We start from the raw sequence: 13,238 nt of genomic DNA, 5'->3' as shown, positions 1-13,238 counted from the left end.
AAAAGGCTGCTTTCATGCTGTATAACAAGTGCTGGTAGTCATTAAAGTCTGGGTGGTCGCAATCAACAGAGAACCTCTCAGACTGTATGTCACGCTTCCCTTCCAATTCACTGAGTCAATTAATGCTTACATTCTGCCTAAAAAAAAAAGGTGGGACAGAGGGAAAAGATTTAAGAAATTATTTGCAGGTGACTGCACATCTAAACTGGGAAGGAGAACCCATGTAGGATGTCTTTCAACTGTGGATATTTAAGAATAAACAAAAAGAAAAGGAGTACTTGTGGCACCTTAGAGATAAATTGGTTAGTCTCTAAGGTGCCACAAGTACTCCTTTTCTTTTTGCGAATACAGACTAACACGGCGTTACTCTGAAACCTAAGAATAAACACTCAATCTTCTGAATGCACTGGGGACACAGTAGTCAGAACTCTAATATCAGACCAAATTATCTAATAAAGTGTTATTGGGCTACTAAGACTAATCCTGTAAATTTGGAAACAACCACTTAAAAAAGATCCACAACTATTCACTCTAACAGTAGGGAGAACATCACTTACATAACAGCATTTATACAGATTTACTGCATACTGTAGTTTAGTCTGTGTGCCTGTCTTTCTTTCGTCCCAGGAGCCAATCAACATTTAGAACATATTGCTATCCTCTGTATTTGAAATTTGTGGTTAACTCTTCCATTCAGTCACATTTTGTGATACGAAGGATTCACGTATGATGTGTAAGAGGATGTAAATCAACTACTTTAAGGCTCAGACTTCCTCACAAAAGCTGATAGCCACTTACAATGTGTAGTCTTTGCAGGATTCAGTGTAAACCGACAGAAGTCAGTAAATATGTCATTTCAGCTAATGCTGAAAGCAATGAAAAAAAATGTCAGTTAGTAACTGTCAACAGGAGTGCAGCCTCTCCCCTCCTCCCTTGCTTCTGCAGGCATTAGGAGTCACCAACCTGAGGTTGTGCAGGGAGTCCTCTGCAACCCTGTCGTCATGGGAGTGAGGGAACAGGACCCTGACAGCTGGGTTGCAGAGGTCTCCCTGTGCTGCTGCAGGGCTGGTGACACACTTCCTGCAGAAGCAAGGTACAGGGAAGGCTGCAGTCTTGGCAGGGTAGAGTAGAGACCCCCAGCACTCTCAGCTGGTACAAGAGCGGGACTGTAGCGGGCTCCCTGCACTGCCGCAGGGCAGGTGCTACCCAATCCCTGCAGGTGTAATGTGCGGCAAAGGCTGTGGACATGGTGAGCAGAGCACAAACCCCAAATCAGGGCTCCAAGAAGGATGAGGACAAGCGCTGGCCTTGAGATAGGCCACCCTGCTGCTGAATGACTCTGTCCCCAGGCAGGAGTGAGCTCCTTCTTCCCATAACAGTGGGGCTGCAGAGGGCTCCCTGCATGGCCGCTGGGCAGGTGACACCCGTGGGAAAGGCTGTGGTTGTGGCAGGACAGAGCAGGGCCTGCTGGCCATGGCCTCAAGAAGGAGGCCAAGTCCCCTGCCATGGGGGAGGTTACTCAACTGCTGAATAATTATTAATAGGCAGAAGGTTTAAAACATACAGGAAGTACTTCTTCACACAATGCACAGTTAACCTGTGGAACTCACTGCCAGGGGATGTTTTGAAGGCCAAAACTGTAATTGGATTCAATAAATAATTAGATAAGATCATTTAGGACTGGTCCTTCAATGGCTATTAACCAAAATGGTCAGGGATGCAAGCCGGTGCTTTGGATATCTGTCAGCTTCTGACTGCCAGATGCTGGGACTGGACGACAGGGAATGGATCACCTGCTAATTGCCCGGTTCTGTTCATTCTCTCTGAAGCATCTGGCACTGGCTACTGACAGAAGACAGGATACTGGGCTAGATGGACCATTGGTCTGACCCAGTATGGCTGTTCTTATGGGATGGCCTCCCCCAGGGCTGGGAGCTTGTCCTCTTCCTCTTTGCAGTTCTGGCCAAGGAGGTATGCTCTGCCCCCCCACTGTACCTTCCCTCACCCTGCACCTCCAGGGATCGGGTGTTGCTGGCCATGTAGGGAGTCTTCTTCAGCTGCACTGTTACAATCCTGCTCCCTCATTCACCAGCCAGATGTGTGGGAGCCATCTCCAGGCAAGAACAGCTCAGCAGTACTGGGGTTCATCTTCCTCCTTGTAGTCCTGGCTGGGATTCTCTGCTCCACAAGGCCTGGACTGCAGCCTCCCTCGTACCTTGGTGTCTTGGGGCACCTTGGCCATGCAGGGAGCCCCCTGCAGCCCTGCTGTCAACACTGCCCTAATCCCAACCCCCCACCCACACACTTAATTTCTAACAAATGTAGAAATAAAAATAGTCTGCCTTTTTTATTTTCAACTAAGTTGTTACAATTTACATGCCGAAAAGTTGGGGAAAAAGTGTAAGTTAAAGGTGCTGGGGTGGCCTACTTTAACTTACATAATCATGACTGGGGCAACACCAGCTCTTTGTCATATCCCCTCTCCCTTCCAACAATTCCATGGAGTTTTACTATCAAAGTTAATGTTGACTGGGTCGGCATTTGTTTAGGAGATTTCCCTTTGGCAGTATGGAACACCCACCACCTGGGAGATGTCTAGTGGCTGTCTGTACATTCTCTGATTGTACAACTACTATAGGAAGCTGGGAGGGCATATTGCCCAGAATTCAGGCACACTCCCATCTTCAAGTAGTTTTGATGACCAAACCCTTTAGTGATTCCTTAAGAGTACTAACCCCACCTTCTAAAGTAGTAGTTCACTGGAAACTCCACAAGGAAAACCTTGCCCAAATTACTGGTCCTAGGATGGTATTAACATACATTCCCATTAAGTGCAATTTATTTGACAGGTGCCGAGTGAGTGAGTGTTTCTTAGTCATATGTTAAATAATTCTAAATCGTGGCTTGTTAATTTACCAAATAAACATTAATTTGAGAAGAAATAAAAATAAAAAATAAGTGAATTTCATTTTTATTATTCAGAATAGGATGAAATCATCTTATCTTTCAGACTATTATGTTCATATATTTATTAAAATATTTCTGTAAAACAAGTTTATATAGTAAAGGAAATATACACAAATAGCAATTCAGCACTATTCAAAGTCAATGGAAATTAGGCATCTAACTGCTCTTTGTGTCTTTGAAAATCTCCCTGGTACTATTTAATTACATGGGCCTAGGGTGACCAGATAGCAAGTGTGAAAAATCAGGACAGGGAGTGGAGGGTAATAAGCACCTATATAAGACAAAGACCCAAATATCAGGACAGTCCCTATAAAATCAGGACATCTGGTCACCCTAATGGGGCCTGATCCAACACCCATTTAAGTAAATGGAAAGGCTCTAACTGACTTAAGGATGTTGGACATCTCCCCTTCCACCATTTTTGCCTATATAGAATTAAGTTTTAAAGTGTACCCTTATATCATTTAGCTTTGGGAAAGATACATAGTATTTTTTAACATGCCAAGTATGGACTTCATGTGAATACCTCTGAAGTTTTGTAGTGATAAGCCTTTAGACATTAAAACTTAAATTGATGCTTTGTTTCAATTGATAATCATGTTTGGTAATAAAATCAGGTCATTCATTGGGCATATTTGTTACTTTCAAAATTGAAGCCCTATTCCTGTCGCTTGAATGCATGTGGATCTGCAGGATATGAGCCTACGTATGCACCTCCTGCAAGAAATCACCTTCAGCGGTCATTAACTTCAGTGGAAATTGAAGGTGTTCACTGCTTTGCATAATCATATCTGAAGCCGGAGCAACACTAGAAACTTTTGCATGTATAGTAATGCCACTTCTGCCAGTACTGCTTATTTTTTGCAGAGAGACTGGTATTGGCTATATAAGCAAAAGCACTTTTTTGTCTATATAAACTGCATCTCCACTAGGAGGGTTTGCCGGTATAGCTATATGTATAGACAAGGCCTCAGAGAGCTGGGAAAGGCTTTCATTTTGTAGATTCTAATGGATAACATGAGTATTTTAACTAGATATGCTTCATTAGGTGGCTTTAACTACTGTCCACATACACAAAAATAGATAGAAATTATGTTTAATGTTTTGAAGTCTGTTAACATTGTAAATATTTTTATTTTTCTCCTACTTTAGCCAGACAGTGAAATTTCCACTACAGCAGATGATTATAGTTCTGAGGTAAGAATGAAGAAATATTTTACATTTTTAATATGTCACATTTAAACACTGTGGAATAGTTTTAAATATTTTGTTTGTTTAAAAAAAGAGAAAGGAAGTATTAATTTGAAAATGTTATAAATAACATGAAAATATAACTTATTTTTTTAGCAGTCACAATTAAACAAGCAGCATGCCAGATAAATAACAGGATAAATACTTGTATCTAATAAAGTAGTAGGTTTGTAAGCCAATGTAATAGTTTCTTCACTACAATTGCACTTTAATGGTACTGTTCAGAGTTCTGGTTATGCAACTATTTCTGTGTGTTAATTTTCTGTGGAGAATTAAACGACAAGTTGAGTGATTATCTTTAACTTGTAGGTAAAATGGAAACTACTTGTTGAGAAAATTAGTTAATTATAGAAAGAAATACTTTGAAATAGTTTGATCCTGTTCACACTGAAGTCATTGTCATCTTGCCCTTGAGAGCAGGATTAGGCCCTTAGAGAGTTATTAATAATTAACTTCATGTCAATATGCCATTAATTTTCTTATCTCTTAAGGTTTCCTCAAAAACTATGATAGTTTCTCTAATCAGTTGCTAGAGTTTATAATTTAATGTGCTACTTTGTATTTATGGTGAGCCTTGTAACATATAGTATTATCCCTGCCAATTCCCAGCTCTAACTTTGAGATAGCACAAGTAGAAAAATTCAAATATTGTCAATTTGAGAACAATACGTTTGAGTCAATATATTGGTCAGCACGTTATATTAAATATACAAAAGCTATGTTAAAATATCATTAAGGTTGCAAAGCCGGTCACTGAAAAGATAGGAAATGCCAGAATATAGGGTGCTTGTGCACCTTAATTTGGGTCCCTTATGCATATGCATTATGATAGTCTTTAATTACATGTTCACATACTGTCTTTTCCCAGGACCCCTGCCTCATTCAGTGCTAATTAAATCAGCAGCTATTCAATATTTTGTTTTATCTTAATTGTTCAATGCTTTATTGCCTTATTTATTGCACACAGTTCAAACCCTGCTCTGAATACAGTTATTAATTTCTGCAGGGGCTGTTCCATGGCACTCATCACTATAATATTTGAGTGCTTCTCAAACATTTATTAACTTATTATAACAACATTGCTGTTAGGAGAGAGGCTGCTATTATTCCCATTTTACAGACAGGGAACTGAGGAACAGAGGGATTAAAGTAAAAAGTGTCCACAAATTTTAGGTGCTCAGTCTGAAATGCCTACAACCTGATTTTTTCAGCGTACTTAGCTTCATATAGAACTTTGTATGTCGATGGCCCTGCTCCTACTGACTTCATTTTGCAGATGTGAGAGTACAGCACTTTTGCAAATCAGATTAAGGGTCTCAAGTTGGGTAGACAGAAAATGAGGAACATACAGTTAGGGTATATCTTAACTGCAGAGTTAACTCAAGTTATCGTCACTTGAGTTACTCCTCTTGAGTTATCCTAGCTTGTGTGAAAGAGACCACACTGCCAAATAACACTCAAACTACTGCATCCACACCGATGCTGCACTCACTTGTGTGTGGCACTCAGATTTCTGGGGATATATCCCATAGTTCTTTGCACTGCAGTACGCTGAGCCACTCTATGAATTCTTTCCCAGTGATTTATGAGAACTTCTTCATCCTTTCTGGGGATCCAGAGGGAATTGTGGGAAGGCATTGGAGGACCAGCAGTGCTCGAGTGGAGCTAGCCTGCATCCATACTGTAGAGTGGTTGTTCTAGGTAACTTAAACTTTAGCTTATATCCCCTGCCAGGCCAGCCAACTCAAGTTAAAAGCACAACCACACTCAAGGTAAGGGATTTTGTGTGTGGATGGGACTCAAGCTGGTGGCAGTACTTGAGATATAAATCAGGTTAACTTTGCAGTGAAGGCAAGCCCTTAGTGAAAAGTTTGGTTTAATCGACTTGCCTAGCATCACACAGGAGCTCTTTGGCAACCTTAATGTTCTCTTAACGTGGCTTTTAAATGTGTAATTTTCTAAGTGTTTAAAAAAGCAAGCTAAAAAGAAACAGATGCCATTGTGTGACATCAAATTGAAAACCACATGAATAATCAGCAAGGTTGGAACCTTTAGAGCCATCATACAGACCTCTGCCATTTGAGCAAAGGAAGTAATTGATAGCAGTAGTTATCTCTCTAGAGGACGACAAAATATGCACCTTGTCAGTGGGTTTCAGAGATATTTGCTGACAGCAGAGGAATGTTCAGATCCAGGAACCTTGGATTCCATTCCAGGCTCTAGAGGGGAGTGTACTCGAGTAGGCACATAGACTTCTACCCCTTCTTCCCATGCTTGACCCTTTCTGCTCCATCCCCTCCAACCTGTCCCTGTCCCAGTCCTGTCTTTCTCCCCACCCCTGGCTCCTTGTCTAATTCCTATTCTCCTTGCCTACCCAGTACCAGTCTCCTTGCTCAGCCAGTCCTAGTCTTCCTCTCAGGACTGCTCATCTGATTCTCAGTTTCCCCCCAGCTCCTTGCCTCAAGTCTTCTTGCCCAGCCAGTGCCAGCCTTTCTGGCTTTTCATCCCATCTGTCTCCCTCCCTCCTAGACTCCAGTTGTTCACCTACTAACTTCCAGTCTCAATTCCTCTTCACATCCTGCTCTCAATCTTTTCCTACCCTGTCCACCATCCAAGTCTCCTTGCTCAGTCAGTCCCAGTCTCATTTTGCAGCCAGTCTCAGTTCCCCCTTACTGGCTCCTTGTCGAGTCTGTCTGTCTCCATCCCTGGGCTCTTTATCCAAGCTCTGTCTCCCAATGCCCTTTCCAGCTCCCTGTCCCAGTCTCCTACCTCCCTGGCTTTTTGTCTGTCCCTTTGCCCACCCTGTTCCTGTTCTCCCCTGTACACTGGCTCATTGTCAGATCTGGTCTCCTGCCCATCTTCTCTCTTGAGTGGTTCCCAGTTATAATCTACTTGCCCAGTCTCTCCAGCTCCTCATCCATCCTCAGTCTTCATCCCCTTCATCCCCCTGCCGCCCCCCCCCCCCCATTACCTCTCTGTCCCAGTTTACTCCTTTCCTTCCCAAGTCTGGCTCTTGTCCCCTCTGCATTTGAGTCAAGCATTGAGTTGTCATCAATCATATATTCAGGACAGCCATAATAATAGTAATAGGCTATTAGCTCTATACTAAACTTGCCTTTTAATTAACATAAAGCCATTCTGTGGTTACATTTCAATCTTAAAATATGTAGAATATAGTTAAGTTAATTCAAAATAGCCTACTTCTTACCTTAGAACAGCTGTTATATTAGTTTCTTTCTGGGAGGGAGTTTGGGTGCAGGAGGGGACTCCAGGCAGGGACAGAGTGTTGGGGAGCAGGATCTGAGAGGGAGTTTGGTATAGGAGGGGATTGTAACCTGGGGCAGGGGGGTTGGAGTGCAGGAAGGGGTGTGGGGTCTGGTAGAGAGTTTGGGTGTGCAGGTGGCTCCTGGCCAGCGGCGCAGCAGGGCAGCCTGTATGCCATGGCCCCATGCTGTTCCCAGAAGCAGCCAGCTGCTGGCACTTCTCTGCACACCCCTGAGAGGAGGTGGACAGCATGTCTCTGTGTGCTGCCTGCACCCACAAGCGCCGCCCCCGCAGCACACCATTGGCCAGGAACCAGAGTTGCGGGGACTGTGCTGGGGGAAGGGGCAGCGTGCGGATCAGTATCTCTTCCACACCCCCCCGAGGCTCCCCAGGGGCCGCAGAGAGATGCCAGTAGCCTGCCGCTTCTGGGAGCAACATGGGGCCACGTCATACAGGCAGCCTGCCTGAGCCCTGCTGGACTGGGGCACCTCTTAGCCTGGGGTCCTGCACTGCAGCCCCTAAAGCCCCTGCGTTAATCCCGCCCTGCACCTCGGATGGAAGATTCGAGCCCAAATAGTTAAAGTTTTGCAATGTTAAGTAACTGAAAGCAGGATTGTACAGTGGAAAATGTCAGGCAACCTGACATAGGTGGTGCTGCCAGGTCCGCTTATAACATTACTTCTGGTAACTAGTGGCTCCTATTCCTCTCTACCTGAAGGAAATCCAGGTTATCTGCTCTGATTAGAGATTTCATATCTCATATACCTGGGCACAGCACATTTCTTGTTATATGTTTTGGCGAAGGGTGAGAGATAGAAGAAGATAAAAAGAATCATCAGGAGCTGTGTGTGTGTGTTGAGGAAAGGCAGCAACTCATACACACCAGTTTGCCATTAAAAAGGAAACAAATACAATTCAGGGCACAGAACTGACTTTACTATGATATGTTTAGAATGTATACCACAGTGAGATATTTGTACCACATCCATTGTACATGAAGAGCCAGACTTAGATGCCTCAGAAGCCCAGAGCAGTATGACAAGCTCTGACATATGCACAATGAGAGCCATACAAAAGTATAATCAAAACCTCTAATCTGATGTAAGAAGCAGCTATTGCAGAAAGTGAGAGAGCAAAAATCCCAAGAAAACATGCAAGTCCGGAGAGATTGAGAAAGAGTACATGAAGGACATTGATGTAATGTCTCATGATGATTATGGATGAGCATGGGTTAATTAGTATTTAATATTTAGACTATGGTAGCATCAACACTGTAGAAAGATAGGTGGAAGACACAATCCCTGAGGTGAAGAGTTTACAGTCTAGCTCAGCACCTTGTGGGTCTGTACTCTTTCTTTTTTTTGGAATTCAAAAGGTTCTCCTTAGTGTCTACAGTTACTGTTATTAAAATCTCTAACATTATTTTAAATGCCAAAGACCACAGAAGACTAATATTGTAGAATTATAACCAGATCTCCTTCTGAACTCTACTTTTAAAAAAAATCCCATTTTTCACCCTCTTTGAAAACCAAAATGAAAAAAAACTATGTATGAGCTCATGCTTTTCTAGGAACTCTTGTTCTCTTTTCTGTGAGAGGGATCCCCTCCCTTTTCTCATGAAGTAATAATTCTGTTCCAAAACATAAGTAGACAGTGAGAAACTTGTGCATGCAGTTCAAATAGTTGTTGGCTTTCAAAATCAAGCAATGATTGTTAAGATGCAGAGTGTACAGCTTTTCAGTACATTCCTTTTAATTGTTAAAAGTCAGTGAAGTTTGTCACTGTCTGCAGTGAGATCATGGAACTAGTGTACATGTGTCTTAGGAACTGCATTGAGTGGTCATCAATCATATATTCAGGTCAGCCATAATAATACTTTTAGTAGTTAAATATGTTTCATTTACATTAATGAACAACTGCAGCCATCTGTAATATTGAGAATTTTGAAAGGTGAGAAAAAATTAAATTCTGTATACAGTAGCACAGACTGGACAAATTTTGTATGGAATTGAGACTGAATCTTGAACTCAGTTTTGTTTCAGGCATGTAGCGCCTTACATTTGGAGATGCTAAACACCCATAATTTAATTTGAAGTTGGTGGGAGCCAGGGTGCTTGGCAACTTGAACAGGCCGGTGATGAGCTTAGTAGTGGTACGCATCTTATTCTTTGCTTCCCCTCTTTCTTCTCATTATTTAAAGAGGCTTTGCATCATTTTTAAAAAAAAATTATTTAAACTTTTTCAGTCAGAAATAATGCTAAAAAAGTAGTAGTCATGCTTTCAAGTGGAATATTTTAAACTAGTATTTAAAAGTTGTTTGTTTTATTATAGCTGGTAAAGTGAGCATTATGGGTCTTTTTTGTTAGCTAATTCTCTTGGGGAACTGGCTAAAGTCCAGTGACAAATAAATATATCCCTCTTTGAGGAACGTTGCTCATAATGGCTCTGTCTGATGATAGAGTACAGTTTCCTAAGCAAAGTTGGAGGAAACAGAAACTGCAAATATCAGCAATCTTCTGTTGCAGGAATTTTATTATTATAAATGAAGTCTTCTCCTTCCTTCAGTCTCCTGTACAGATCCACAGTTGTGGACATGGTAACCAAATCCAAAATATATATACAGAATATGCTGTTTGTAACAAATTACATATTTTAAGCTAGCATGAGACCTTGTGTAGCCTTTAAAATTAAATAATGGTGATGATTAGTAATCTAGTCAGGATTACAGTTCAAATCCCAAACTAAGGGGAAATTGGGCTTTTCCCACTAGCGAGCACTGGTTTTTACCTTTCTTGATGATGCTTCTCCCTGGGTCCAAATATAAACTTGTATTCCACACTTCTATGAGAAGTACTAAAAGACAGTAGCCAAAACTTCTTTTTCTTTTTTTCAAACCCTGAGGAATATTGTTAATCACTGTTGAGGAAGATGAAGAAAATAAGTTGTTGTTAGAAAAACTAATTACATTGTAAACGGTAGTCTTTAACCTTAAAATGAAGAATTGTTTTCTAATGCACATTACTATATAATGGAAAAATAATTTAAGTAACCCAGCCATCACATATTTTTAAAAAATCACTGTTAGTCTCTTTAGATTTGAAAGGTTGTGCATCGGTTATTGTTATGCTTAAGTCTTTATTCTAATTGTTTATATGAAACCAACAGGAAATACCTTCTGCCTAGGCACAGGTTAAAAATAAGAGTGAATTGTAATAGGTTTTGCCAAGGTGATCTAATTATAGTGCTAGAATCTTAGATAGATTCTTTGTAGTAATCAGACTAAAACTTATTGGAGTCCTCAATATGTTGTGATGTTTCTATAATATGAGACAACTAAAAAAGCACTAAATTATAAGAGTGCAAAAGCTGAGGATTCAGCACTTGGTAGAAATTTTCAGAATCAAAGTGTTTTCTCGGTTAGTTTAAAAGAGGGACCCATTAAAAGAGACCATTAGCAATTAGCAACATTCCAGACTGCAAGCAATGCAGTCTGCTAGTATTGATATTATAAACCTCTGTGTTCATGGAATAATAATGTGGCAATAAAAGTGAAATAATTCCTGAATAAAATGTATATCTTAATCCTCATTGGAATAAAGAACATTTTAAAATAAATAAATATGAGTTGTTTTAAAGATGTGGAATAAAAATACATTACCCATTCCAGATGCTTTTATATAAACTAATATATAACAAAATTAAGGACTTTGGTTTTTGTTTTCTGACCTGAAAGTTTCTTGTCAGTCAGTAATATGTTGTTTTTATATATTAAAATTTGTCCTACATTGCCAATGCTTTGACATGTAAACTTGATAATTTATATTGGAGAGTAATTTTTTAATAGCATTGAAATAGCTCCATATAGAAGATTGATGCTACAGTTTGTGTGGTAGCATGTCAGGGATTCCGAGGTCTATAGGATCTAAAATCTTATTAATGGAGCCTGATGGTGATAGCTACACTGTACGTTAAAGTGCAATGGCTCAAAAAGTTCGTGCTGACCCCTGGTGGCAGTAGTCATGAATCACTATATTCAGTTTTCAGAGTAGCAGCTGTGTTAGTTTGTATTGGCAAAAAGAAAAGGAGTACTTGTGGCACCTTAGAGACGAACCAATTTATTTGAGCATAAGCCTTCGTGAGCTACAGCTCACTTCAGTTGTGCTGCTTGGATAGTTTTGTGGTATTTAAGTCTGCTTTTGCTTAAATATGCATTGTATTTGCTAAAACAATATAAAATAAAGTATAAATTAAAACACATTTGTCTTTACACAATAAATAGATTATAAGCAATTTAAAAGAAATTTTATATTTGGGGAATATTTCTTGTGAAAATATTAAGATAATAATGAAAACAGGAAAATTCAGAACTAAGATTAACAACTGTACTCTTGTTACTCGATATTTCCAGGATCTCCAAAGATGGATGACTTCATTTTTTGTATGCTTGCAGTACTTAGGCACACCAGTGTGATTTAAGAACATTTCATCCCTAAAGGTGCATTGCAAAACTTTAAAAGTAGAAAATAAATTGTAAGATTCCAAATCAATAATCAATTATACATATGGACTTAGATGCCAGTGTTGTAGGGAGCTCTGTGTAGGCAATCTAGTATGCCCACATGGAAACCCCTTGAAATCAATGAGCCTTGCACAGAGGTCCACGAGCATTGAATCGTGTGCAGGACTGTGGCCTTAAAAACTACAAATTAATTTATAACTATTTTAAAACAAGATATTTCAAAATCAGTGTTTGCACATTCCTGTAATAGTCTGCCAGCTTTCCTACAGCCAGTACTCTTCCATGTCTAAAATTATGCCTGTTTGGCACCCACCAGATCTCTCCAGCCTCTATACTTCATTGTGTTCAGTCTATATGTTGGAATACCAAGTGAAATTTATTAAAAATGTTAGGTTTCATCTTGCACCATGCCAAAAGAGAAAAGTATAATAGATTCCACAGAGAGTTGGATGGGAGAAGTATAGAGATTATACACAACACAAGAGGACCACTGTGGGCAATCCAACAGATGTGGTGTATAACTCTTCGGTAGCCAGTGTTTTTATTTATCAATTTAAGAGCCAATAGAAATTGGAGTACATAAAGGAAAAAGAAAAGTAGCATTTTGTTTTGTTTACATTCATGTTTTTTTCCGACTAATTTAATTTATTATTATTGTGATAGGACCAGAAGCCCAAATCTGGTCTAAGGCCTCAGGTAGTAGCTACAGTGCAAACGCTGGGTGAATGTAGTGGCAGCCAGTTGCCCTGCAGAGTTAAGAGTACCTGCTGTGCTCATATAGGGGCAGAGGAGTTTATTGGGATCCCCTGATTTTTACAGTATTGATTCCCTCTCAAACTTAGACTATGTTTTGGTGACCTTACTTATTGTAGAGGAGATCTGGACTTGACTCTCCCCAAAGCGAGTCAACACACTCTGTGTTTCTACCAAAATGTCATTTAGGAGTAAGGCATTCTTATTTTTGATACCCTACAGCTTTAATCAAACTTGGGGGTCAGACTTTGATCCCTTGCCTGCAAGTGCATTTTGATGTTAGACTTTAGGGTTTGCACAGTCATGATGCCCTCATATTGTAAATAAGCCCTGCCCTGCCTAGACAATTTCTAAGCAGATTTCCATATAATATACTGGGTTTTTTACTTAAACACTACAGCAATGATGTTTGGTGGATCTGAAATCCTATAAATATACAGTAGCTCCCCTTCTCCAAAATCCTCACTCCTAGTTCAGATTCTTA

At 40.2% G+C, this 13,238-nt stretch overlaps 1 protein-coding gene across 14 annotated transcripts in view; it reads left to right on the top strand.

Annotated features, from left to right (window-relative positions):
• AKAP9 (A-kinase anchoring protein 9) overlaps positions 1-13,238 on the top strand; it is a 209,566-nt gene that overhangs the window by 65,460 nt on the left and 130,868 nt on the right. For 13 of the 14 annotated variants that reach the window (XM_073333994.1, XM_073333991.1, XM_073333990.1 and 10 more), the window contains one exon: positions 4,120-4,164. In XM_073333994.1, coding sequence (XP_073190095.1) covers positions 4,120-4,164 — 45 coding nt within the window. Of the gene's footprint in view, positions 1-4,119; positions 4,165-11,958; positions 11,978-13,238 lie in introns of those variants that run through there. The other variant, XM_073333996.1, reaches the window with a different exon arrangement.

This window comes from Lepidochelys kempii, chromosome 2 (genome assembly GCF_965140265.1).
Source record: "Lepidochelys kempii isolate rLepKem1 chromosome 2, rLepKem1.hap2, whole genome shotgun sequence".
Taxonomy (NCBI): domain Eukaryota; kingdom Metazoa; phylum Chordata; order Testudines; family Cheloniidae; genus Lepidochelys; species Lepidochelys kempii.
Note: the sequence above shows the minus strand (reverse complement) of the source record. Positions and strands in the feature narration are given on the sequence as shown.